This window comes from Punica granatum, chromosome 3 (genome assembly GCF_007655135.1).
Source record: "Punica granatum isolate Tunisia-2019 chromosome 3, ASM765513v2, whole genome shotgun sequence".
In the NCBI taxonomy this organism is placed as follows: Eukaryota; Viridiplantae; Streptophyta; class Magnoliopsida; order Myrtales; family Lythraceae; genus Punica; species Punica granatum.
This window is the reverse complement of record NC_045129.1, coordinates 9,699,435-9,726,655: the sequence shown is the minus strand read 5'-3', so window position 1 is coordinate 9,726,655 and position 27,221 is coordinate 9,699,435. Positions and strand designations below refer to the sequence as shown.

The window sequence follows — 27,221 nt, the reverse complement described above, 5'->3', positions numbered from 1 at the left end:
TCATTTTACTTCTCAAGATACAAGTTTAAATTCCTCTTCTCACTTCTTTTGCTTTTTTTTTTGTTAACTGTTAATTCCTTTTGTCACTGGATTCATACCAATATATGGAGCCTACCCGATCATTATTTGATACATATCTAGATATAAATATATTACTATACATATATAAAACAGTCGATCATCGTCAAAATGCTTTCCATGTATATATTGCATGGGTCAAATGTATGTCCCTACTTATCCAAATATATATATATATACATGTATATATATATATATGCGCCCTTATAGCACATAACATAGTGCAATTGTCGATCTTAAGTAATGCCAATTCTTCGTGGGAAAGTTATAAATAACGAACGCATAACGGGAAGATCTATACTGCAGTCAGTTGTACCATAAAATTCTCCACCCATATCACTTTCTCATTTAACCTAAGGGTACTAGACACAGAAAAAAAAAACCCATAAAATATAAGTAAATGAAATGGTAAAATTCATTTGTAACACTTATATATATACATATATATATATATATATAAATCATCTCAAACTGTTAAATGATCAAATCCAATTTTTATACAACTAAGGTATGAGAGATCGATAGAGGCGAGTTTTCCTGCCTAACTTGAAAACAACGGATGAAATCACCTCATTAAGCGATTAGGCGACAAAATTTGATCGGTGAACATGAAGGCTTAAAACTGGTCCTTGAGGTTCGAATTTTTAAAATTCCTAAATGAGGTAAAGCAAAAACTATGGTACCACTCCAACGTGGGTTAATTCCAGTGGTTTGGAAGTTCTTCTCTTCAAATAATGTTTCAAATTCGATTGTTGTGAATGGAGAAAATTCACGATTGAGGTTTACCCCGTAATTGGCCGACCAAGCTTGAATTTGAATTAGTTGAGGTCCACCGAGTTTCCGGATATTAGGTAGTACAAATAAAAAAAATTAATATTAATAATAAATTGCGGTACTATATTATATTTCTAGAAATCATTATAAGAATGTATTTGAAACAAGTTTTATGTACACCAACCAAATCTTGTGACTTAATCTCATCAACACGTCAATTTCGAGAGAAAGACTCCACATAATAATTTCTCTTTTAGTAGGGGAGTAGGTAAAATGTTATTGCCAAATATGAAAGTACAAGTGTATCCACATATATAATTTCCAAAAGAGAGACGTCCAAGATTGTCCATTAATTTATGGTCCATATAAGAAGTTCACTTCAATTAATAAAATCACTTACTTTCCTTTTACACTTGCAAAAGAAAAAGAGACCAAAAGATGGCCAATCAGCCCAAGTGAATGCTCTGATGGAATCTGAGCAACACATCGCTAACACTTCAACTTTGTGTTTAAAATCAATATAAATTATCCTTTAGCTTACCCTTTTTCACTTAATTTTTCAAAATTAAGATCAAGCGTGGCATCTGTTTTAATGGTGGCTCGAGATTATATTAATTTATAATCAAAGGAAAGTGAAGAATAGGGGGGAAGAAAAGAAAAAGAAAACAAAATTCAAAGGACATTGATCGATGAGGTGCTTCTCGATCCAATGATATGCTCAACTTCATTCACAAGATTCTTAAATGTTGCCTAGGCCATAAGATCGGGTGACAGCTAGTCCTTCTCTTTTCTATTTCATGTGTCTTTTCACAAATAATGTTACTATCAAGAAAGCCCAAACATGTTCCGGAATTTTCGTAAGCTCTAGGAATAACGATGTCAATACACTCTACGTATATATATGATTTTGGCAAGTCCCTCGGTATCTTATAATTTTTTAGGCAATGATGTATACCGGTGAAGATGTTGCAGTTGTGGATATGGATTCACGAGAGATCTAACCCGATGCAACCAAATCCTAAGAAACTATATACATATATATATAAGGATTCTTGTTAATCCGATCAACAATTTGTCATGCATGATTTATTTACGTGAATATTATTGTATTCCAATGTTACCCATAGCTTCTTGCTTTTTGACCATAGATATCTGTCCTGTGTCAACTTTATTCTTACCCACTCACTTTAATTAGTCGTTAAGTTAGAAGCCCATAGTCTGCTCTAAGTCCGTTTGATGTATAAGAATCTATAATAAAGTAAAATAAAAAAGTAATTCCGTTAAAAAGAAGATTAAAAAGGAAGATGAAGGAAGTGGAACACCGAAGAAATATAATAAATTACATCGTTTACAAATTGATTTATTTATTTATCTTGTTATAAGACAAATATATTTATAATTTTTTTTGGGTTATGTACAATTATATACGACTATTTATGCGACAATTCTTTGTTCATTTATAGTAAAAAGTTTAGAAATTTAACCAATAAGAATTGCTTCAAGCGATTTGACGTTTATTCATCCTAAATAAGACAATTTGAGTCTTATAAATAAAGAAAATCCTTGATTGGGAATGTTATATGCTTAATGGCCCGCGCGATCTGGACTCAAAGTGAACTAATTGAAATTTATTGAGTTTCCGGATAATAGAGTGCGCACTAAAAACTTTTTTTGCGATTTTGTGTTTTAAAATAACCAAACATATGCAATTGAGAGTGGATCAACACCGAAAATTCTACTACAATGGTTCATTAGTTTTTCCGAAGCTTATTTTCACTTCGTTTTAGCAAAACTCATTCTCTTCTCATAGTAAGTCTGCTCGCCATGGAGCTCTCTCAAATATTTATTTTCTTACGGAACGACGAGCAGGGCTCAGATATTGCTTGTACATACGTGGTAAGTAGTTGATGGATATCGATGAGCGTACGTACAATATTAGACACACGCACCCCCAATAATTCCTGCTCCAAATTTAACTCGAATTATTATTGAATTGAACATTTGTGTGGATACTGATGAATTGCATTATTCAATGTATGCACGAGGCAAAGAGCGGAAAGGAAAGGACAACGTACGATTGGAAGCATACGGTCCAGGATGGAGGGAATCATGGGATGTTGATTCCCTTAAGAGTAAAGTAACAATTTAGTGATTGATGTTAATATTAAATTCGATCTCAAAAAAAAATACATCAATTTTGACTTCACAAATTAAATATACATCAAATTATCCTTTTCATCTGCATACTGTCAAAAAGTTGACGGAAACATCTGTTGTAGCAGTATTTGATTATTTTTTTAAAGGGTTAATTGCACCTATGGTTCAAAAAGTTTCATGAATATTTCAGGTTAGTTCAAAATGTTTTTTTGATAACTTGTTGGTACAAAAAATTTTAAAATCATTTCAATATAGTACATTTCGTCAATTGCGCCTAACGACGTTAACATTTTACTGACGTGGCGCGTTCTATGTGTCACTTTTGTTATATAAAATCAATCATAGTACGCTACGTCATTTAACATGACATAAAATCTGAAAAAAAAATCTAATAAAAATACAAAAAATATAGAAAAATACTAAAAAAATATTTTTACAAGTTTTAAAAACTTTAAAATAATTTTTTTATTTTTAAAAGTTTTTAAAATTATTAAAATTATTTTTAATTTAAAATTAAAAATAATAAAATTATTTTAAAATTTAAATTTAAAAGTTTAAAATTATTTTTAAAAGTTTTAAAAATTTTGAAAATAATTTTTTTATTATTTTTACTATTTTTTTGTATTTTTTGTATTTTGTATTTTTTTATTTTTGTATTTTTTTTTATGTATTTATATTTGACTTTTTCAGATTTTATGTCCTCTTAAATGACGTGGCGCACTATGATTGGCTCCACGTAATAAAAGTGATACATAGGACGCACTACATCAATAAAATGCTAATGGCGTCAGGGGCAATTGACGGAATGCACTACATTAAAACGGTTTTGAAATTTTTTGTACCAATAAGTTACAAAAAAATATTTTTGACCAACTTGAAACATTCATGAAACCTTTCGGACAACCTGTGCAATTAACTCTTTTTTTAATCATATTAATCCTTCCCATTTTTACTTGCTTATATATTTATTTTCTTTCATTTTTCTAATTTTTTTATCTCATTTAAATGTAAAAATCGTTGGTGAAAGCATTAAAGCCATCTGTAGCCTCCAACTAACCCCCAAATCCTTAGCTCCTAAATCCCAAACCCTAATAGAAAAAGCCCCCAAATCCCAAAGCCTAATCGAATAAGGGTACAAGGCTTGCCCCACTGAATCGACCTCATCGGCGGATGGACACTGATTGTGATTACCCCATTCTCCTTCCTTCGACCTCCTCTTCCAACCCTAACTCCACCGTCCCCTAGCCCCTCTCCAGCCTCCACCATAGCACCGTGCAGGGTGCAAAATGCTTCAGATGCATCCGGTGAGGTCACCTGAGGAGGGGGGTGCTCCCACCGCCGATCTGCCCCCTTTCTCTCTTGAGCATTCTGGAAAGTAAAAGAGAAAATAAAAAATTAGAGGTTCAAAGGCCAACTTGACACCATGATCTCGACCATGAAAGCCTAGGTCTTCCACCTGTTGTTCGAGAGGGGGGGGAGAAAGAGGTGCAGATGGAGTTGATTGTTGGGAGGACCTTGAAAGGCAACATAGAACCTTTGCACGGTGCTGTGGTAGAGGCTGAGGAGGGGCTGGGGGACGGCGGAAGAGGTCGATGTCGTCCAGATCAGCAGTGGGGCCAACCCCACAATCCATCGTCCTCCGGAGTGACATCTCCTTAGGTTGACGTCGACGACGATGCCCCACTGTCAGTTTCCCTTAAGCCTACTCCCCTATCCATTTTCTCTCTGTTCTCATTTGCTTAAGATTTTTTTTATATTTGTTTTTAAATTTATCAGATTATATTAAATCATATAATACTTCATTAAAGAATTAAAAAAATCATAAATTGATTTTTTTTAATATTTTTTGTCCAATTTTTAATGGAAAATTGACAGAAAGAACGATTTGATGGACATTTAGTCGGTTATGGTCAAAATTGATGTAAAGAATTAATTGAGGTTATATTTGATGGAATATCGATCTGTCGATGGGCAAATTGTTAATTTACTCTTTTGTTAACGAATCCCCAAGCAAAAGCTTATGCTGTCAATCTTTCAGATCATCGACTTCATCCAAAATAAGAAGGGTTAATGACAAAAAAAAAGAACTTTGACCACTTTTAAATTTTGACATAAATTTTATTTTTTCACAAAAGCACGAACTTTGATTTTATTGTCAAGTAAAGCATTGTGTCATTTTTCATCAATTTTGCTGATGGAAAATGACAGCAAGTGTATCTTCACCTCCTCTGCTAAGTGATACTGAGTGAATCATCATATCATTAAATTAGAAGTGATGAGAGTTTCATTTTAAAAGAAATGAATATTACATTCGTTTTATAAAATTATATATTATAAAATTTATCTTAAATAAAAATATTGTCCTGGACTCTAAAATTTAAAAATTAAGTAATAGATTTTAAAAGAGATAATAAGAGTGGAGAGTCCGTTGAGAGAGCTCTCGAAATCATATTTCTTCTTACTAGCATTGCTATTTTCCCCTAACTCTTGTAATGACAATCATGTAATCGTCACTAAAGGTATGGCCATTTATCCTGAGCGAGAGACACAGGGGATGACCTCACCATCAAGAATGGGCAAAATATCATTTGCCTTTTCTCTCACAAAATGATTTTAAACCATACTAAAATAATAAATTAGATTTTATGTCCGCGCATCTCTAAAGTTCTATTGTAATATATATATATATATATATATATATTCTTGTTTAATTTGTTGATGTCATGGTACAAGTGGGATTCACCCAGAATTACCATCAAAATAAGTTTTTTAATTGAAACGAAATCTTATGAACTAAAATGTAATGAAACTAAACTCAGGAAAAAAAAAATAGTGTAAACGTGAGGAAGTAATCCTACCGAAAAAGAAAATTTTAAGTAACCACCCAATATGAGAGAGAAAAAAGAGAATAGACAAAAGCAATGTTAAGAGAAATGAGAGATTAAGTGGTGAGTCGATTATGGAGGAGATATAAATAGACATATTTATTATTAACTGTATGTTCTCTAATTTAATGATTATAATTTTCAAAAATAATTTACAGTGAATATTATCGAAAATTGAATATATCAGTAAAATTTTGCTTCTCTCTTTTGAATTGGTATAAATAAATAAATAATCTCGTTTTTTTTCCCTTCTTTACAAATAAATAATCTAGGCGAAGAAGGTAATTTTGCCCCTCCCCTCCCCCCCAACAAAAAAAAAAAATCCTGAGAACGACAGTGCTTGGACACCAAAAACCATCCAGAAAACGACAAAGAGAATACGGGGCTGCTGCCTTATAAAGAGAGGGTCGGATTACGTGGCATGGAGCAGGACATGAGTGGGCCCGGGAGGGTTCTGTCTGATCTGAGGTTGGATAATGAAAACTTAACATTACCACGTGGCGGCTCAAGGTATGGTCCATCTGTTCGTTCGAGAATGCAGAACTGTACGGAGCGCGGGCACGGCTCCCAATTTAGAGCAACGTTTTTCGCGTGCCAATTGCTCCAATCACAATAATTCATGAGAGAGAAAATATTTGGCGGACGGACCGCTTTCGAAATATTTGTGCCTCTCTCTATTAGTTCATGCCCATGAAATAGGACATGGAGATTATCTCATTTCATGGATGTCTCGTTTGACATCTAGCTAGCCCGACCTAATATCCTTATCGGTTGAGATCTTTACGTTTTGGCTGATTATTGGTTGAGATTAAATTTGCTATTCTACGGTTCAGGAAAAAAAAAAAAGCATCATATCCTTTTTCCTTTTCGTGTTCTATGATGACACCTCTCTCTCATTTTTTATGAAGTTCTAATTGCAATGAAACTGTCTTACGACCAAATGAGCTCCACCTTGTCAAATCAATCTTGCAGATTATTGGGACGAATAGGAATTTTGATTGAGCGAGGGTAGCGGAAACTTGTGATATTAATATATTCCAGCCGCTATTCGGATCAAAGATGATATATATATATATATATATATATATAAACTACCATAGTTGTTGACTATGTGTCTATTCTGAGTCATCATATACTTGTTCTTGCTTCAAAATAATATCAAGAATATAATAAGTTCTTCTTTTGATAGGTTGAGTTTCAGGGTTTTGTCGAATTTTTGTTCCGATATAAGAGTCAAGTTTTACAGTGGACTTTGTGACATCGTATTTGAGGGTTTTACAATCTCGATCGAGAATGATAAACCGAGCACCATAACATATATATATATACACACACACACACACACAAATAATAGTGAATGAAATATCATGGTTTAATAAGGAACCATTATAAAAAATAATAGTGCATTAAGACATCTAACTCAAAATATCTTCACTAACTTTGACGAAATAAATTTTTACACGCTATGTTTTATGGCCAGTGCATTGTAAGAAATTTTTTCTGCAAGCATAATTGCATTTACCTAATTCAAATTTTAATGGGTTTTAGTTAAATTTCAATTTTTTCATAAAGAACTTTTTTTTTGTAGAATATAATATCTAATAATTATATCTAAATATCTCAAGAAATTATGATTAATTTATATATTATTATTATATTGGAGAAGGAGCAATCATGTAACTTCTTAAAATTATCATTTCTCCAATAAGGTCAAAGATTAATATGCCATAAGTTTTAGAATAATTTGTAATAATTATAAAATTTGAGAATATATTAAATTAGAATAATTCATGTTCGGATATATTTATGCTTATATACTAAAATTATTATTAATTTTATTTATACTCTTACTTTATATGCATTTATTAATTTAATCCTATTTAATCCTAATTGTATATATTTTTACTATTATACCACTATCTATTGTGTTGTATTCAACTTTATATAATATATAGATATGTCTTATATAGTAACCCCTCGATTTATACTTTCAGTAAGATTATTATAGTATGTTGGGGTTAGGGATGTACTCAACCAAACAATAACGCAGCGATTAATCTTCCTCCCCTTCTAGTGTAATCGAGATAGGAACTAATCAAATCAACCAACAAGCAGTAAAGTAAAACAACACCAAGAATTTTACGTGGAAAACCCCAATGTGGGGAAAAACCACGGGACCAACTCCGAATCAACGATCCACTATGAAGGTTATACAATGTCTTTCATCAAGGGTAAACCCTTGGATCACCAAACTCAAGAGAAACACTCTCTTGGATCACCCAAATACTAAATTCGTCACCCACACCGGGTGGTTCACAAAATCAGCTGAAACAGCACCTACAGAGCTCGAATAGAAATTCTGACCGTTCAGAAGTTAGCCCCACGTGTTGTGAAGCTGCTGTCAAAATTTCGTCCCAATCGGAGTTCGTTTGATGTCCCGATCGAGGTTTGATCTCCAGCTGCGCGCTGCCCCTACTCTTCGAATTCTGCTGTCTGCTCTTCCCTGGTTTTGTGCTGCTATGCTGCTGCACTTCTGCCGCTCTACTCTAATCTGCAGCTGTTCTGCTGCTATTTATACCTCAGCTGATTTGCTGAAACAAAAAACCCTAATAAAATGGGTTCTTGGGCTTATTAAGGCCCGATAAAAGCCCAATACAATTTGAGCCCAACTTCCTCCAAATTGGAGGGATACCCAACATAGTATCACAATATTTTTTTCGAACTGCACCATGATATTCGGAAGACTAGTGGATCCCGACTAATTCCGCTGGAGCCGGATTGGCTAGCTAAGTTCTAAAAATATCTCAACATGGATTTTCTCCATTCACAAAAATCGTATTCGAGATATTACTTCAAGAAAATAAGCGTCGAATTGTTTGAACCAACTCACGTTACCGTATGGCAATATATTACATTATTTATTCTTCTTTTTCATAAAAAAAATGTCATATTTTCCTAACTAATTATCAGTTAAATTTATATGACGAGTTGTGGTTCGTGGTTAAATGTATAACTGTCCACATGAATCACAACTAGATTTATCTCTTTGGGTTTGAAGCATATGGACATCTCAGATCTCTAGTACGAGGGTGTGTGGTTGACCTGCCTTTAAGTTGCATCTCCTGTTCGATCGATGAGGACGTCTCACACAAGTCTTTTTTGAAAACCCTCGACTCCTGCTAAAGCGTCCCCCGAGTATCCTCATTAATATATATATATATATATATATATATTTTATACTTTTTTTATTTAAAATCTCATAATATATTTATAAATTTTATTAGATGTTTTCAAAAAGACTTAATTTTATATGCCCTGCCATTGATGTTTGCACAAATTTGTGCAAATACCAGTAATCACCCATTAATGTTGGAAGGATAGTAAAAGAAAGAAATAGGATATATTTTTATAAATTATTATGAAAGGCTAAGAAAGTAAGAGATAAATATTTTAATTGCAATATGTATGATATTTTCCGAAAGTAGTATAGCAATAATGAGAATTTGCTTAATTACCTTGCAATTGACTTGGTGTTGAATGCAAATTACTGATCCTGTGCATTTAGGATTATTCTGTTCTATCAACTTAGAAGGCTACAACATGTGGAAAAATGAAGGATCTTGGCATTACTTTTTTGTCGATTTTCAAAAGACGAGATGTTTTACAAAAAACAAAATTAAAAAGTATCGTTCTTAGAAAAAGTTGAACAGAAGAAGAACATATTGTCGAGAAATATATTACGAAGAACTACTTGCTAGAGCTGTATAAGCAACGTCATACGGAGGAGAAGAAAACAAAGAGAAAAAAAATTAAGGTAAGTATCGTATCCCACCTCTCTATTTTAAAGATATGAGCCATATGATTGAATAAGTTATACGTGTTTTGCTTTCATCTGTTACTAAAAAGTGTTTTGTAAATTTAATTTACAAATTATATCAAAAAAATAAAAATGAAGCATTGTGCGGGCCAAATGGTTAGTTCGATTAATTAGTCGTAAACGATACATGTGGTTGTGAGTTAAGGATGGACCCAGGATTTTGGTCAAGGGAGGGCGAGTTCTTGGAGAGCAAAAGAAAAAGTAATTTTGTTGAGTTAGAGGAAACGAATATGAGCAATTTCACTAAAAAATGAAAGAAAATTTTATAATTTTTCATATAACGTCAAAAATTTAAAGGGGGCGATTGTCACCCCAGCCCTCCCAATCATCCCTGTCGACTTCCAGTTGTGGTGTTATTATGACATGACATCTTCACTAGAGCTTCAATACTTAGATGTTTTCGAGAGTTTTCAGCAAATAATCTCAATCAGTTCGTCGAAGATGGAAATCATTATTGAGAAAGTGGCTCAACATTTTCGTTACTATATGTTTCTTGTCTTTCTATTGAAGATTTAGTATCATAAATATATATATATATATATATATATATATAAAGAAAATCATAGTACGGATTTTATGGCTCGTTTGGTTTTACAAATCAATTTTAATTCTACTTTTAACTCTACTCCATTTAATTTCACTTATCTTTAATTCAACAATATAATTATTATTTTTTCTTTTTTAACAATTCAATTCAATTTTTAATACTAAATTCTCTCAACTATTAATTATTTTTTTTCCAGAATTCAATAATACAATCATTACTTTCTCTCAACTATTCATTACTTTTTCCACAATTTAACAATAAAATCATTACTTTCTCCCAATTATTCATTACTTTTTCACACTTTTTTATCATAATTCAACAACAGAATCACTACAAACTAATTAAAATCAAAACTCAATTCTACTCAACTCTAAAATCAAACACAACAGATGATTGTTTACATAACAATCTGGCTGATGGATGGGATCAAGTCCCCGGCAAATCTCGATGTCCGTGTGCTGCTCGAACTTCAAAACGGGAATCAATAGAAAGAAAAGATGAGTTTTGGGAAAATTGTAAGAAGATTATGACCTTGGGGGAGGCACTTGCAATTTTCCTCAAAACACAACCATGCTAAAACAATATAAAATATTCTGAACATGAGATCCGGATCCGATTATTCATTCATCTGGCTCAATGAACCCAACGAGGAAACCCCCTCGACCCTTCCCATCACGTGACACAAAACAATAACTTTTATCCATGTGCCCGTACCAATTGATGGATTTTGTAAACGTATTTCACCACACTTGTCATTTGGCCTTATTTGCCAAAAGGGGCCTGAAATTGTTTATATTATCATTTGGCAGGTCTGACCTGAAAATTCCCCTGCCGCAGTGGGGGGATGCAGCTCGCACGTGTGTCTCCCCTTCGGGAGGCTCAAGCACGTGATAAAGCTCCGACTCGCACGTGCCTTTAACGGCTGGAGGTAAAAAGGATTAGCAATAAAGAAAGAGCTTAAAACTAAACGGAAAGTAGTGGGGGGCTCTCCGACAGCTGACCCCTCGTAACGGTTACAAAGCTGACGCGGTACGATCCCGCGTATCTTTACCTTTTTTTTTTTCCCCATTTATTTCCTTTATTATTATTTTAAAAAAGAAGAAGAATTTGTTATCAATTAATTTGTTTCCTAAATTTTACTTAATTTTATCTTAAGTGGTTTACTATCTTTCATTAAAAAAAAAGAGTTTGATTTATCTGATTGATGAAATTGACATGGCCAATTTGGTCCCCTTTTTTTCGTCGTTTCTCGACCGCCAATCAATAAGTGATAACTAATTATAATTCAATCACACATGACATCGCTATAGTGAATTTACTCTATGGACAAGGTTTTTAATATGAATTATTCTAGCTTTTCAGGTTTACTGGTTGGGATCTTTAGAAGCATTCCATTTGAAACTGATATTTCCAAGCATTTCACTCAGAAGTTAATTTTTATTAGTGGAGATAAGAGCTGTTTATTTTCTGTGTTAAAATCTATGTTAACTCATTGAGTTTTTATTTATCTGGTGCCTACTGTTGCTCAATCAATTGAGGAATGGCCTCACTAGCCATTACACAATTGGTATTAAAAGTAACCCATGAGTACTCACAAAAAAAAAAAAATGAAACTCGTGAGGCAAAAGTAGTCATATTTGTACCTAAAATTCTATAGTGCAATAAAAAAATGATGATATGCCGTACTTAAATAATTTATTAAAAATTTCCTTAAAATTCATATAATTTACGTTAAGTAAAACTCTTTGAAATTCATGTAATTTACTTCAAATATAAATAGTTCACAAAAATTTAAATGATTTATCATAACTAATTTCTCAAAATACAAGCAACGTAGAGGAAATACGTTTAATTTACTTAATAATTAACTACTCCATTAGAACTTTACGTAATTTACTTGTATGTTTGGTACAAATTACTTTTTAGTAAATTTTTTTTGGCCAAACTTTTAGAAAATCTTTAAAAGTCTATCCTATTTTTATATTTTATAGTTTAAGATATCTTTAAGACCATGTAAGAGTTATAATTAAAAGAAGAATAAGCTCGCGATTATCGTTATATATCTTCTTTTAATAATAACAAATATCCATTGTATTACTTTCTTTTAGTTCTATATCTCTTGTGGCATTCCCATACAAAGAAAATTCATGCTGATATAAGCTCCATTTTATCTGTATATACTCTTTTTTGGGGGCTCTATACAAGGCTAAAAAAGTGAATTAAAAGTGCAATTAATTGATTGTTGGTTGTAATAACAACTTTTTTTCTTTTTCTCTTTTATCCAGGGCTCTCCTACCTAAAAAAACCAGCCATATTTGAACATTTCAACGGGCATTTATGTCTGTGAAACGTGTGTAATTCATTACTTTGACTTTGACTTCTACTACTCATGGACCATGGCGGGTGGTGGGTCGACCACCTTTTATACTTGACAATAATATGTATTTCGATGTTCCATAAAAGTAAAGTTAATGATGTATGGTTTAATTTGTAGCCACATATTTAATTGATATTTCCAATTTTTCCAAAGAGAGAAATCGACAAAGAAATTTGTTATACATGATTAACATGGTATATGCAAAAAAAAAAAGACATACCAAAATTACAATATTTTAGATATATGATGATCAAAATTATTAGAGATGCAAAATTGACATATACAAAAAAATGAGAAAATTAAAGAAAAAGAAGCTTTATCAATTGAATCCACTAATTTGTATTGGTTAAAATCTAAATGTTTAATTAGTCGTGACGTAAAAGATTAAGAACATAATTTTTTTTTTCATGTTTGGCAGATGAGCGTACAATATATGTTTTTTTTTTTTTAAATATCGCCTCAAAATCTATGCATACCTATAGTAAAGCATTTGATGCAGCAGCTCCTATAATATGAGAAAAATATTTTATACTCTTATAACAACATTTTACTGTTATTTCTTGGTCAAGAAAAATTAAACATATTTCGTGCGATATAATTAGTCGAATTCATATTGGCCCAATCGTGCATTTCACAACTTGAAGACTACATAAGACACAAAGAGAAGGTTATACTGACGACGAATATGGAACACCAAGTCAAGATAACAAGGGCTTGCCCCTAAACTCCCAAGTTCAATAGCCATTTGTTGACGCGCGAACTCTATACTTTTATAAAAGTGAAAAATAGCAGCTATCCCTCTGTACGAATATTAGTGATAAGATGTAGTGATATAAACATTTATATATATAATTCTCCTATTCCTCCATGCTGTAATGCATTACCCTGACGATAGATTTTGAGTATCAAATCGGTGATTCTATGATTTAAAAATGGAAGAATATAAAACGATCCATATCCCCTAACCAAACGGCAACAATTTGGTAGTAGGTACGTCGTACAGAGCAACAGAAGCTCCCGATACGGATATCTCTCTCATTTAATACCTCCAACTGCCCATTTATTATTAGTTAAATATAAACCCATTTTAAAATTATTCTTAATCCTCTTCCCCTCCTTAATTAAATTAAATTACATTAAATTATGGTCTTTGCTTAACAGAGTCATCTTCAGCTTTGTCCCCCAGGAAGGTCCCCCGAAAGCCCCTTTGGAGTGGGAGCGTGTGCATGAATCTTTTGACGAGTAATTAATTGCAATTTTTCTTTTATTAAATATTTCCATTTTTCTGGGCCTTATCTTTATTCTCCTAAAATTCTAAAGATAAAAATTGTAATTAATTTTATACTCTCTCTTTTGGAAAAGTTCCAAATTCAAGCCATCATGAAAATCATGTATGAGAATACTTCATATTATGCCACCTATATGGTCTGTAGTTGGACCGACCTATCCCGTGAACTCAGAGAGTGTTCAGGTATATCGTAAAATTAGTTGAGCGAATCCCAGAACTAGACACCCTTACTCTAAAAAAACCATATATATCATTACTAATTTACGAAGTTCATTTCTCAAACTTTCAATGGTAAAGCAGTGTATTCAAGACCATTACGCAATCGGTGAGGTCTACTCGTGTCTATCGGTTATAGGCGTGTCCAAAATTTATGGTTGGGAATTATGATAGGGACGCATGAATTTTATAGTGTGTTTGGTTTTAGAGTTGAATAGAGTTGAATTTTGATTTTAATTGGATTGTAATGATTGTGTTGTTGAATTATGAAAAAAATGTGAAAAAATAATGAATAGTTGAGAGAATTTAATATAAAAAATTGAATTGAGTATAATTGAGTTATATGTTGATTTATTTATAGAGCCCACTTTTTTTACTTTGAAAATGTAATTTTTATTGTATAATGAGTAAAGTTAAAATTAAAATTAAAATTTTAAAATTCGATTGCGAAATTAAAGGGGCGTAACATTTTTCGTATTTTGTCTTGGGCGGTGGTTGATATTTTGTGTCTGCATTTTGGGCGGGAGTTGGAACCGCCGGGGAGGGCGACGACGGTGGGGGGAAGGGAAGTTTATGACAGGCTGGAATGGGGGGGGGGGGGGGTTTGACAGGAAAGCAAGTCATGATTCGCCCTCCGATTCGGCGACCGCTGTTGTCGTTTTGTGCCACCTCAGCAATTCCCTGCTGCCGTTGAAAATGCTTTTTTTAAAATATTGAAATCGAGAGAAAAGGACATACATAAATAAATAATATAATTAGGAAAATGGAAATGAAAATATCAAAAGGGGAAGATAATGCTGGACAGGCTGGAGTGTGCAGTCAAAGTCAAGACTCATCTCCAAACTGGAACCTTAGCCAACCGTTATTATGTTTTTATTCCAATAATTTACAAAATTTTAAAGGTTTCTTTTTTAATCTTTTTCTTTCGATTTTATATTTATTACGTAATTATGGTTATGGTTAGGTCTCGCTGTTTCAATAACTTCCAGAACAGTGTGCATGCGATGGGGACGTATCCCCACGCGCACTTGCAATGAATGTGTCTGAAAATTCAAAAAAGATAGAAAAGCAAAGCCAAAAGAGAAAATTTTGATAGCAACAAAATTTTCGGTTGTGAAAGAGAATTTTGTGCGTGTTAATGATAAAAAAGAATGTGAAAATAAAATAATATGATGAGTTTTGTTGATGACAGTTTGAAATCTTTTCGTAAAAAATAACACTATAAGATTCATTTTTATTATTAATACAACATATGAGTACTTTTATCTTTCATCTGCCTATTTTTTTGTTGGCCAATTATCTACCATATGTTATGCTGAGAAAAATAAACTATTTCAACTAAACAATAAGTGATTTATGTATATAATAAACAAACATTAATAGTATCTTTCGATAATTATAAGTTATGTAAAACTCCGATACTTGTATGACACGAATCACGTTCTAGTGTAGGGTTCATTATTATAAATGGTCTTTTTTAAAATTAAATATAGTTAAAATTGAGAAAAAAATTTCTATCTTCCAATAAAACATTAGAGTTGGATGGACTTTTAATAGTCGTGAGCAATGATTTATTTTGCGAATCTATCAAAAATTTGGTCTCACGGAATAAAAACAATATGATTAGTCACTATAAGCGATCGGATAAGCTCCCATTGAAATCAAAACAAGCTCCTCCAATAATAATGATAGGAAGTTGAGAAAAGAAAAAGAACAAGATGAAGCAATGATTTGCTGGCGCCACAATAATAATGAGAATGGGGGCAAGTGAAAAAAATCGAAGGGGGGAGGGAGCGTGAAGTAGACGCTCCTCCACTGGAGAGTCGCTTTCCTCGAAAAGGAGAAAAAAAAAAGAAAAGAAAAAAAGAAAAGAAAAGAAAAGCAAAGCAAAAATGAGGATATATATATATATATATATATATATAGAGAGAGAGAGAGAGAGAGAGAAGGGAAGGATTTGGATATTTATAAAAGGAAGTGATTGTAAAATAACTTGTGCAAATCAGTGCTACTCATTACCCGACGCGTGTACCCCTCTACAGCTGTATCCCTCTTCCCAACCGCCTTTACCCGTATCTTCTCTTCTTTCTCCTCTTGGTTGTTATCCAATTTTATCAGTCCATCGGTGCATATTATAAGCAAGAAATTCACGCACATATATTTTGTATGTATCTGGCAAGATGGGCTGTAGAATTACCTAAAGGTGAAACATGTTTAGTAAATGTAGCGTAGATCACGAGAGTGGATGATTCTCTCTCAATGATGAAGCAATACTTGTCCAAATAAAATAAGAGTGTAAGATGTGAGATGAGGTCGATAGAATTACAAAAAAACGTTACTGTCCATAGTAAAGTTCGAAACGATTATACAAATTCATTAACTTATGGTTTCGAGTAAGATTAATTACGAAAGATATTCGTAGAACCCCGTAAGTGATTCGAAACATAGTTTGATGCGCGCAACATATAATTAACTAACTAAAGATTTGTTCAGTTTATTTACTTCGCGTGACCGTGTGGAAGGATTTTTCGGTAAATTCTTCCGAACCACTTCCCTCTCTTACCCTTTATATATCGAACCCCTAACTGCTCCCTCGTCTAGTCTCCTTCTCCCCCATCCATATAAAACCCAAATCTTCCATCAAAATCTCCCCACCCCAAAGGAGAAGCTCTGAAACCTCCAATCTCTCTTCTCCTCGATCATCAAAACCCTCCAAAGGGGAAGAAAGCTTTCGTCTTCCGGTGATCGGTTCGTTCCTTATATGATCGTGTAAGTAATGTCAGTCCATAGGAAGGATGCCGATCGGATCAAGGGCCCGTGGAGTCCCGAGGAGGACGAGGCCCTGCGGCGGCTCGTCCTTAAGCATGGCCCCCGGAACTGGTCCCTCATCAGCCGCTCCATCCCCGGGCGGTCCGGGAAGAGCTGCCGCCTCCGGTGGTGCAACCAGCTGAGCCCCCAGGTGGAGCACCGGGCCTTCACGCCTGAGGAGGATGAGACCATCATCCGGGCCCACGCTCGGTTCGGCAACAAGTGGGCCACCATCGCCCGCCTCCTCTCTGGCCGCACCGACAACGCCATCAAGAACCATTGGAACTCCACCCTCAAGCGCAAGTGCTCCTCCGCCGCCGCTGTGGTGGCCGAGGACGGTGGCACGGCTGACGCCGGGGTTTATGATTGTAGCTTCGATGAGAGGCCTCGGAAGCGGTCCACCAGCCCGGCCGGGTCGTCCGGTACGAGCGACTCCAGCGCGCCGTTCGTACACCCTACTGGGGGTAGCGTGTACGGCACCACCTTATGTGCTGCTGTCCCGGAGACGACTTCGTCGACCTCCGACTACCCGCCCACCTTGCTTAGCCTCTCCCTTCCGGGATCCGAATTGGCGGAGGTGTCAACTCGAACCGAGCCAACTCCGCCCGCGGCACCTGAGCTGGAGTTGACGCAGCCCTGGTCGGCTCGGCAGGCGGTGGCCGAGTTGGCTCAGCCCCCGGCGAGGACTATCCATCTGATGCCTGCTCCGGTGATATCGCCCGCGCCAGCTCTGGCACCCGCTCCGGCTCCGCCAGCGGTCGAGAGGAGGAAAACCGGGTTTACGCCGTTCAGTGAGGATTTTATGGCGGTGATGCAAGAGATGATAAGAGCAGAGGTGAGGAACTACATGGCAGGGCTGGGGCAGGGCGGGGCGGCCTTGGGGATGTGCTCGCAGGCAGCTGCCGCGGAAGGGATCAGGAACGCTGTCATTAGCCGAATCGGAATCAGGAAGATCGAGTAGAGAGAGAGAGAGAGAGAGAGAGAGAGGGAGAATTGTAATTAAGTCGACGGGAAAGTGTTTGAACGTTAATCTCTGGGGGAGAGACGACCGGAAGAAATGCAAGCTCTGGTTTTTTCCTTGGTCTTTTAGGAAAGAATAATAAAACAGCTATGGCGAATGTACAGTTTCTATAGAGAGAGAGAGAGAGAGAGGTTGAAGAAGCAGAAGGAATGAAGAAGACGAGGAAACTGCTGCTGTTGCTGCTGCAATAGCATGATGAAGAAGATGAAACAAATCGCAGACCGTAGATGGGATCTGAATCTGTTGATCTCTTCTCCTTATTTGTCAATCTCCTTTGGCCCTTTGTTTGGAACACAAGCGAGCAAACATCATCAATCAATCGACATGGGGAGGGAAAAACAAAAACTCACCAAAAAAATTGTGAATTTCGAAAATCAGAGAAAAATGAAAAAAAAAAAAAAGAAGGCTTTGCTGAATTTCTCTCGATGAGCTTCTGATTTCCAATGCCAAACTTGTTAAGATCATAACTGAACCAGAGCAAGCATATTTTTAGCACTGTACCCTGAATCCAAAAACATTGTCGAATCATACGACGCAGCCAAAGTCCTATGAAATTTAGTCCTCTCCGGATCAGTCCGGTTTGAAATTAATTACACCAGAGAGACGATTGTCGGAATTCTGTGCATTAAGGCCGCAGATTTGAGCTCCTGATACTGGATTCATGCATTCAAAGCTAGATTCTCCCGAATGACTATTAAGGTCTATTGAAAGGTCATAAACGAAAATAGTCGATTATCGTACGGTTATTCAGGAAGTGCCTTGCCAAAAATTATGACAAGTATTATTCAAACTCGGAAAGAGATTAACGGTTATATCACAAGCTGCTACTAATGGACTGATGGAAACCAGAGGACGCGTCAATGAAGAAGCTCTTTTTCAGAGTCACCTGATCCTTGTTGACTTGAGACGCAAGAAAACTCTTTTAGGAGAACTCAACCCAATTGCTATGCTGGGTCCCGAAAGGAAAAAAGATCCGGAACATAGGTCTGAATCAGATTACGCGTTTATACATTGCTAAATAACTCTGACAGTAAGATGCCAAATCAGACCATACAACGGAACATAATCTTATCCCATTCCGCACCGTAATCAATAAATATATCGAATTGATCAGAAAAGTGAAAATTAATCTCATTTCTAGATAAGCTACACATCTTTGCCTGGGCAGATCATCTGACTTTACAAAATGTACAGCTTTGACATCCTCAAAGCTCCGGCGTTTAACCAAATAAATGAAGAACACTACAAGTGAGCAGCCTCGATGGTGCTTAGGTTCGTGTTTGATTCCCTCCATGAATCGATTCTGGACTTGAGTTTGCCGAGCATGTGCAAGAAATCCTGTTTCAATGACCACGAGGGGTCATTTAAAGCCCGTATTGAGTTCAGGCAAACAAGAAGGGTCCCACCTTCATGTAAAAGGACCTGCAGGTTGATCAAACAGTACGGTCAACATATCCAGTACCACAGTTGTTCGTTTTATCATCATTCACTCTCGAACATTTTTGCACGGCATTCCAATTGTAATTATGAACAATAGGAAGACTATAAATGTCATCCCAAATATTTCATTTTTAGACAAAAACAAGTTCATGATCTCCTCAAAACATTATTCACTATGTTGATTTTAAAGATTATTTAACCAAGAAAACAAAGAAACTTCTTAATGAAAAAGAGAAAAAATAAAATAAATAAATAAATATATATATATATATTAAGATACTGGATCATAAGGAGTGAGAGGCCTGGATTATGAATCGAGAGTTGTCCAGCATAATACAAGTGGCTCAATACTCGAGATATTATCTGATCAATGGGTAATTCTGAAAGCGAAATAAGGAGAACTGATTCATACCGTCAACCACAAGGGAAGAAAGCCCAGTACAGATGGTAAAGATGCTATGAATATCGACGTTAAAGCAAGAACCACATTTTGCTTAACCTGCAAGTAAGCAACCATGGGAAGTTCAATGGAAGCATGCCCAGTACAAGAATAAAGAAAGGATACTCCCATCAAAAACAAACAAGAAAATGAGTAGAGTGCTTGCAAGTACCAGAGAAGTCGTATGGCGTGACTTGGATATACAGAATGGGACACCAGAAATGTTGTCTCCCAGAAGAAGCACATCAGCAACAGCCACAGCTGTCGCACTAGCGCGTTGAGCAAGCACAATCCCAACAGTGGCTGCAGCGAGGGCAGGTGCATCATTGATTCCTTCACCCACCATGATCAGGCCTCCCCCTGGTGATTAAAAAACCGAAAGCGAAGTTAATGAAGATACGAGCGAATTAAAGGACGTGCAAACTTGCCAGGATAAGCCAATGAAGGGCATGGCAAAGCTAGTGAGAGACCCATCACAAAGAAAGAAGAGATATGTATGGTTCCTGTCGCATTGGCACGAGCAATTAGTTGTCCAGCGCAGGAGATTAATGGCTGATACCGCTTTATTACAGTATTAGTGAAGACTGAGGCTACAATATGGCATGCTCACTAACTTAAGTATGAAACAGAGTGGGACTACAACTGGCTGACAATACATTTTTCATCTGAAAACCAGGAGCCAATGAAAAAGAGATAATCCTAACTCGGACCTTTGAGAGTGCATGATAACTGATATACATTCGCAGTCCCAATTGGAACATGACCAAAATGCACTGGCGTGAAAGTTGACATAATACTTGTACTGTTTAGGGATAATGTATTGGATTCTGGGATCACCCAAAAAACGAACCATAGTCACTGTGATCTTTAATTTTACCACCCCTATGAGTAGCAAAGTAACAATGTTGACACAAACTCTTTTAATAGGAATAATTACCTGTATCTCTTGAGATATTCTTCACATGATTGAGCTTATCTTCTGGCTTCAAACCACAATAAACTTCCTTTATGCCCACAGCATTTGCTACTCTCCAGGCACTAGACTCATGGTCACCAGTCAACATAATTACGCGAAGCTTGGCTTGATCAATTAATTCCACAATAACATCTGAAACACCTAACCGCGGCCTGTCCTCGAGATGAATCAACGTTATCTGCAAAGAATTTATAGCGTGTTAAGAATAGTGTCATGGAGATTTGCACAGCAATGTTTAGGGATGAGCAGCAAAATTATGCAGAAATTCACCCAAAATGTAGACATGGATCCAGGATTCATCACATCAGCATCAAAAGCAGGATCATCTTTTTGAGAAATTTGGTGAAAGAAGAGGTGAAAAGTGAAAAAAAATAGTCTATTACTAGCTTAACATTATAATTCAAACTCACCTTTTTATTCACGGAAAGAGCAGCATGAACCAAGTCCCTGCCATAGGAAGAGGCACTAACAGCTTCAATGATCTTCCTTGATTCATCTTCGGATTTGCAAAAGGATGTTATGAATTCAATGGAACCAAGTGATGCTTTCAAAGGTTTTCCAGTTCTGATTCCTGGCTATAACAGAAAATAAAAAGGATTCATTACCGAGAAAGACATGATGGGAAGATAAGAATTACTGACATACTATACTGAAATACAATTAGTTCAGCATATTGTATCAGATCCTGATGAAAATATTGTTAGAATTAGGATCGCTTCACATATGATACTTTTGAAAAATTTATAAAAGATGCATCCTACTTTATCCAAGTAAAACTAGGAAAAGATAGGCATGAGAAATAAAACTATGAAAAGATAGGCGTGAGAAATCCCAGCTAATGAGTGACCGCAGATAGTAGCATCCTTTGCACAACCTAAACCAATTTCAACAAAAATGATAGGCAGGTTCATCAGTCATGCTAATGGAGACTAAATGCTATAGCTGACGTCTCCTAAGACCCAACGAAGCTGGTTAGAAAACTAGCAAGAAAATATTAGAAAGATGTATTGTACAACAAGACTCTACCTCAATGCTGTTCAGAGTGGCAGTAAGACCTCGACCAGGAAAATACTCAAAACTCTCGACAGAAACACGGGGGAGGTCTTTCCCCTCACAGTGATCAACGACAGCTCTGCAACAACACAATGAAGTGGTGAAAGCTTGGAAAAAGTTTAAACTGGTTATGAATAAAGTCAAGAATCTATAGATTTCAGATGACATGGATGACAAAGAATAATTGCTGGGAAAACATAAATATACCTTCCAATAGGGTGTGTTGTTCCCTTCTCCATAGCAGCTGCAACAGCTAGTGCTTCCTTCTCACAGGTAGGGTCACAACAAGCAATTTTGGATTCATTTTCCCCGGTTTTATGTCCATAGATTGGTTCCAATGCTTTGAACATTAGTCCACCAGTTGTCAATGTCCCAGTTTTATCAAATGCAATAGTGCGGCAGGAGGCTAGAGCATCCAAAACATGCCCTCCTTTCAGCAATATGCCCTGTTTAAGAGCAAAGCAGCTCCCTGAATGTTAGGTTGGGTTCACCTGAATTTTAAGTTCTTGAAAGCTCTATTTAAACCTAAAAGGAAAAATTTTAATCGCTCCCATATCATCCTATTTGGCTAGAGTCAGAAGGGCATTTCCCTTTAATGAGTTCCAGCAATGGTATCTATGGAAGAAGAACTTTTTTTTTGCCCCTCCTTTTTTGTTTCTTTTCTTTTTCCCCCAGCAAGGGCGAGTTGTCCACTATCCCAAGAATTAATTCAACATTCTAACACTACGCTCTGAGGAGCCAAAAAGCAGCAACTAACCTAATCTCAGCCGCTCTTAGAAACTGCGAGGCATCCAAACCCCTAATATCAAGCCACAAATAACAAGGGGCAGGCCTATAATATTGAAAACATGCACACAAGGTCTATTATCTATACAAAGCCACAAAAATTCAATTCGCAGATAACCTGTCCAAACCTAACTATGTATTGCAGTTGCTCATATGTGCTTTGAACAAAATGAACCTAGCCACTATAGTTGGTAGGATTGCTCTGATACATAAAGCCAACCACCTACTCAGAATAGGAAGCATTAAGTAACACCAGTATCAGTTCAAGAACATTAAAATACAGAGCTAATAGAGCATATGAGACAAGATCCAGAGACACCAGGAAAGACAGATCAGCATTTGTAAGGTCGTGCTTCACTAAGTACCTTTCTCGCACAGGAGCTAATGGCAGTAGCATATGCCAAGGGAGCTACTGCTAAAGCACAAGGTGATGCTGCCACCATGAGCCCCAAAGCTCGGTATACTGATCCTCGACAAGCTGCAAAAAAAATAAAAATAAAAACGATAAAAACGAGATGGTGAAATATATTAGATATGATAATTGGTCATCTGTTCTTCATGTGCATTATATGCCTGTGAAGCATATAAGTTTGACAGCAAAAACACAAGATATCCAACTGCAGATTCTGAACACCTCTTTCAGCCAACCAATCATTACAAGGGCTCTTTTCTTTCAAACACTTGGGGATTGGGCCCTAGATATAAACACATCAAAGTCTTTGTGCAAAGGATTTAACCCTTCCACTTAATAGAATTGGACTGGGTTGGAAAAAGATGTTGCCTTGGCCATTAGGAAATAGCTATAGTCAGAGCCCATCTTGCTCATGGAGGACTCCAAGTGGGCTTGTATTTTCCAGAACACTGGATTGAATAAGACAATGTCTACAGATGTAGGCGTTATCTCATTGCTCCTACTATTTCAGCCTGCTGCTTCATTGTAAGAACGAGGAAAGCATCTATCATGAAAACTGTATTACTAATGCTACCAAATGACACTGGGTTCCAATAGCCAGATGAAGGTAAATGGAATCTCATTTGCTCTTGATGACAAATATGGGGCTATATCAAGTCTGCTAGAGCCGCATTAAACAAAAAATCCAAAGTCGAAGCATGACGCCCACCCACTTGTCTTGCAGACGAAGTAAACTAATAACTTCTTTCAACTATGTCAGGGAGCAGATATAAGTGGAACTACAAAGGGTGTGAATCAGAAAGGACACTTTCAAGTACAGGGAGTCAGGGCATCTAATGGAGCTGGTTCAGCACAAAAGGAGACTGCTAACAACAATTATTTCTCGAAAACTGTGCAGAAGCGGATACAAAATTTTAAGACGAGTTACCTGAGGTGCTAATGAACGGCCATTTGAACAAGAATGGTCCAATGACAGCGACTGCAACTGATAAAACTACAACCACTTTGCTGTAGTACTCGCCAAATTCATCAAGCCATCTCTGAAGCTTTGGCTTATTTAATTGTGCTTCTTCAGTCAACTGTACAATCCTGCTAAGTGTGGACTCTTTCCAGGTTTTAGTAGCCTAATATAGATTTCAAATGTAACAATATAAGAAACAATAGGATAAGAGGAGCCCAAAATCCCTCAAATAACGCTATCAAAAATTGAAGGCACTATAAATGAGTAGATAACTTCTTCGTTCGATCAAAGAAAAGATAAGGTACATCTTCTGAACTTGGACTATACTGCGAACCAAAATTCTCAACGAGCATTAGCTCTCCTTGAAAAGGAGGTGATCCAGCTGCACCTTTACTGAATCACTTCCTCATGGTATGTTCAGGTTTCATTTAGATAATGAAGATCTAATTCTAGGTTATGTTTCAAGAAGTATTCCACGGAGTTACCTTAACAATGATCCGACCATCCAAATTCCTCGCACCACTGGGAATCCTATCCCCGACTTTGGCCTCAACCGGTTTGACTTCTCCAGTTAAGTGCTCAATAGTAATTGTAGCACTACCTTGGAACACTTCACAGTCTACAGGCACAGACTAGCCGTAGTACCAGCAATTACGTTAGAAATTTATGGTCAAATGATTAAAAAAAAAAAGACATGCTAAATAAAAAATTTATGATGCAGGGTGATACTGCACCGATTGAAAAACCAGATGCAGCTTAAAGGAGGAAATTTGGTTGATTCGAAGGAAACAAAACTATATTGCAAATTCTGAGGAAGCAGCATTCACATGATTAGAAATCTATCTTGACTAGCCATTTAAGAAAGAAGAAAACTGTAAAATGGAAAGGCAATTGGTGACTGACCTCTCCAGCTCCCACCAGTATGAATGAGCCCACCTGTACATCATGCACAGGAACCCTTCCATATGCCAAATCCGAGAAGTTAGGTAGTGCATTATCATCCACATCCAAGACGAGAGCAAAATCAGGGTAATTTTCCTTCAACTCTCTCACATCAATCACCGAGCGGCTAGTGAAATACTCCTCGGCTGCAATAAATAATTGAATTCAGCTTACAGGTCAATAGCTTTCAATTAGAAAATTGCTCCCAAATTGTTCGCTTCCATACCAATATGTGCCAGGTTGAACATCGCAAGAAGCATGCCTCCTTCCAAGGGGTTTCCCATGAATGCTGATGCGAAAGCAGCGAGAGCCATCAAGACATGAATGTTCACTTTTCCAGCTGCAATATCAGTGAGAGCATCAAGGGATGCCGAGACCTGACACACATCACATATCATTTGATGTCTTTTTCGTGAGCATCAACAATAATAAACTTCTCCCGATTATTCTACGAAAGGCTCAGAGGGGAATTGGATCAATTGATCATGGAGATGGTCACTATTTGACTATCACCGGATAATAATTCAATGAGCTTCATTGAAGATCGCGAGAGATTAACTACAATCCCCATAGCCAGCAAAGATGCAGCCAACAAGAGGCAAAGAATGACAGCTATTCGCAGGCCTAAATTACTCCAATCGTAAATTGACATTTCAAATAGTGAATTCCTCACCCCGACGATGGGGAAAGCGATCAGCATCAATGAGTTCTGAACAGTCTTCTTCAGTGCCGGCTTCGGAATAAGGTAAGGACAAGCAGCAGCACCGACAAACAGAACCGTGGAGCAGCAGCACAGCTGCAGGTTCTCCCTCAGGAAATTCGCGAGGCCGGCCCATCCGGTGGCCTTTGCGAACTTCCCCAGGGCTCTCTGCGGCTCGGTCAGCTCCGCCTCGCAGTGCCCGTCGTGGTGGTGGTGGTGGTGATGGTGGTGTTGGTTGTGCTGGTGATGGTGGTGCTGGTGATCGGTAGAGTGGGCGGAACAGTGGAATTGCAGATTGCGAGGGGGAGGAGGAGGAGGGAGAGAGGGGCGGATGCGGAGGAGAAGGGAGGGTGGAGGTTGGAAGCGGAAGGGATTGGAGGGGCGGGGCCGGTGACTGGCGGAGGAGAGGGGCCGGAATCGGCAGAAGGAGATGGAGTGGGGTAAGTTTTCCATTGCAGGGTGCAGTGAGTTTTAAGATCGATCATTCCATTCCCAGTGCCAAAGCCACAGCCGGAAGAGAGAACTGGGGAAGAAAGAGGCGATGTTCACAGCCTTACAAGTCGCAACTAAAGGGCACACCCCGCGTAAGCCCGTCTGGCAGGCTCCCTCAGTTCCATGGTTTAGTTTTTACCGATGGAATTTGGAGTAGCGGAACTAAGCACGACGAACGAACAATGCTCACATGGTTAAACCACTTTTTTTTTTTTTTAACCGTGAGAGGGAGGTCGGGAGATGCCTAATTAGATTGACTTGCTTTTGACCTCAAACATTTTTATGTCAAATTCTGACAGCTGAGAGGGAGACGGAAATGAAGTTTGAGAAATACAATTAGAGGTCGAAAGGCATAATAAATAATTTAATTAATTAAAAAAAAGGATAAATTACCTAAAAATACACAAATTTTACACCTTTTTTTTTTAAATTTTAGCACGAATTTTTTTTGTTGACCTAAAAATGCATAAATTATCAATTCAATGTCAATTTTAGAACGCCGTGAAATTTTTCGTTAATTTAAACGGAAATTGCTGACGTATGTTACCGATGACACGTGACTAAAGATGATAGATAGAGTGGCACTCTATGTGGTCATCGGCAACTCCAATCGGGGGGGGGGGGGGGGTGGGGTGGCCGGGATCGAGGCCCCCACCGCCGGCTGCCGTCTCTCCCCCGATTTTCCTTTTTTAAAATTTTTTTTATTAAGAAATGTCCATGGGTCTCTTTCGACCTATCATCTTCGATCACGTATCATCGGTAACATTTGTTAGCAATTTCCATTCAAATTAATATAAAATTTGACTTCGTGCTAGAATTGACATCAAATAGATAATTTGTACATATTTAGGTTAAAAAAAAGTTCATGCTAGAATTGAAAAAATATGTAAAATTTGCACATTGTGAGGTAATTAACCTTAAAGAAAAGGAAAGAAAGAAAAAAAACTCAAGGAGCGGCGTACTATGGCTCATACTATCCACACCATGTGCAC

General features: G+C 36.7%; 2 protein-coding genes across 3 annotated transcripts; one reads left to right on the top strand and one right to left on the bottom strand.

The window, feature by feature from the left end:
* The first annotated feature begins 16,794 nt into the window (after positions 1 to 16,794).
* LOC116199240 (transcription factor MYB44-like) lies at positions 16,795 to 18,495 on the top strand. The gene has a single exon (XM_031529536.1). It carries the CDS (start codon positions 16,976 to 16,978, stop codon positions 17,966 to 17,968), a length of 993 nt encoding a protein of 330 aa, XP_031385396.1. The 5' UTR covers positions 16,795 to 16,975; the 3' UTR covers positions 17,969 to 18,495.
* Positions 18,496 to 19,009: 514 nt separating this feature from the next.
* On the bottom strand, positions 19,010 to 26,375 carry LOC116199239 (probable cadmium/zinc-transporting ATPase HMA1, chloroplastic). Of its 2 annotated transcripts, none has more exons than XM_031529534.1 (13): positions 25,711 to 26,375; positions 25,264 to 25,377; positions 24,999 to 25,183; positions 24,581 to 24,727; positions 24,063 to 24,258; positions 23,088 to 23,200; positions 22,144 to 22,382; positions 21,910 to 22,015; positions 21,294 to 21,458; positions 20,845 to 21,061; positions 20,080 to 20,267; positions 19,881 to 19,967; positions 19,010 to 19,450 (listed from the first exon to the last, which is right to left on the bottom strand). In XM_031529534.1, the coding sequence occupies exons 1-13, from the start codon at positions 25,871 to 25,873 to the stop codon at positions 19,271 to 19,273; spliced, it is 2,100 nt and encodes a 699-aa protein (XP_031385394.1). In that variant the 5' UTR covers positions 25,874 to 26,375; the 3' UTR covers positions 19,010 to 19,270. The 2 variants fall into 2 exon arrangements, with proteins under 2 accessions (XP_031385394.1, XP_031385393.1); XM_031529533.1 differs by having other exon boundaries at positions 25,264 to 25,414; positions 25,711 to 26,374.
* Positions 26,376 to 27,221: the final 846 nt, after the last annotated feature.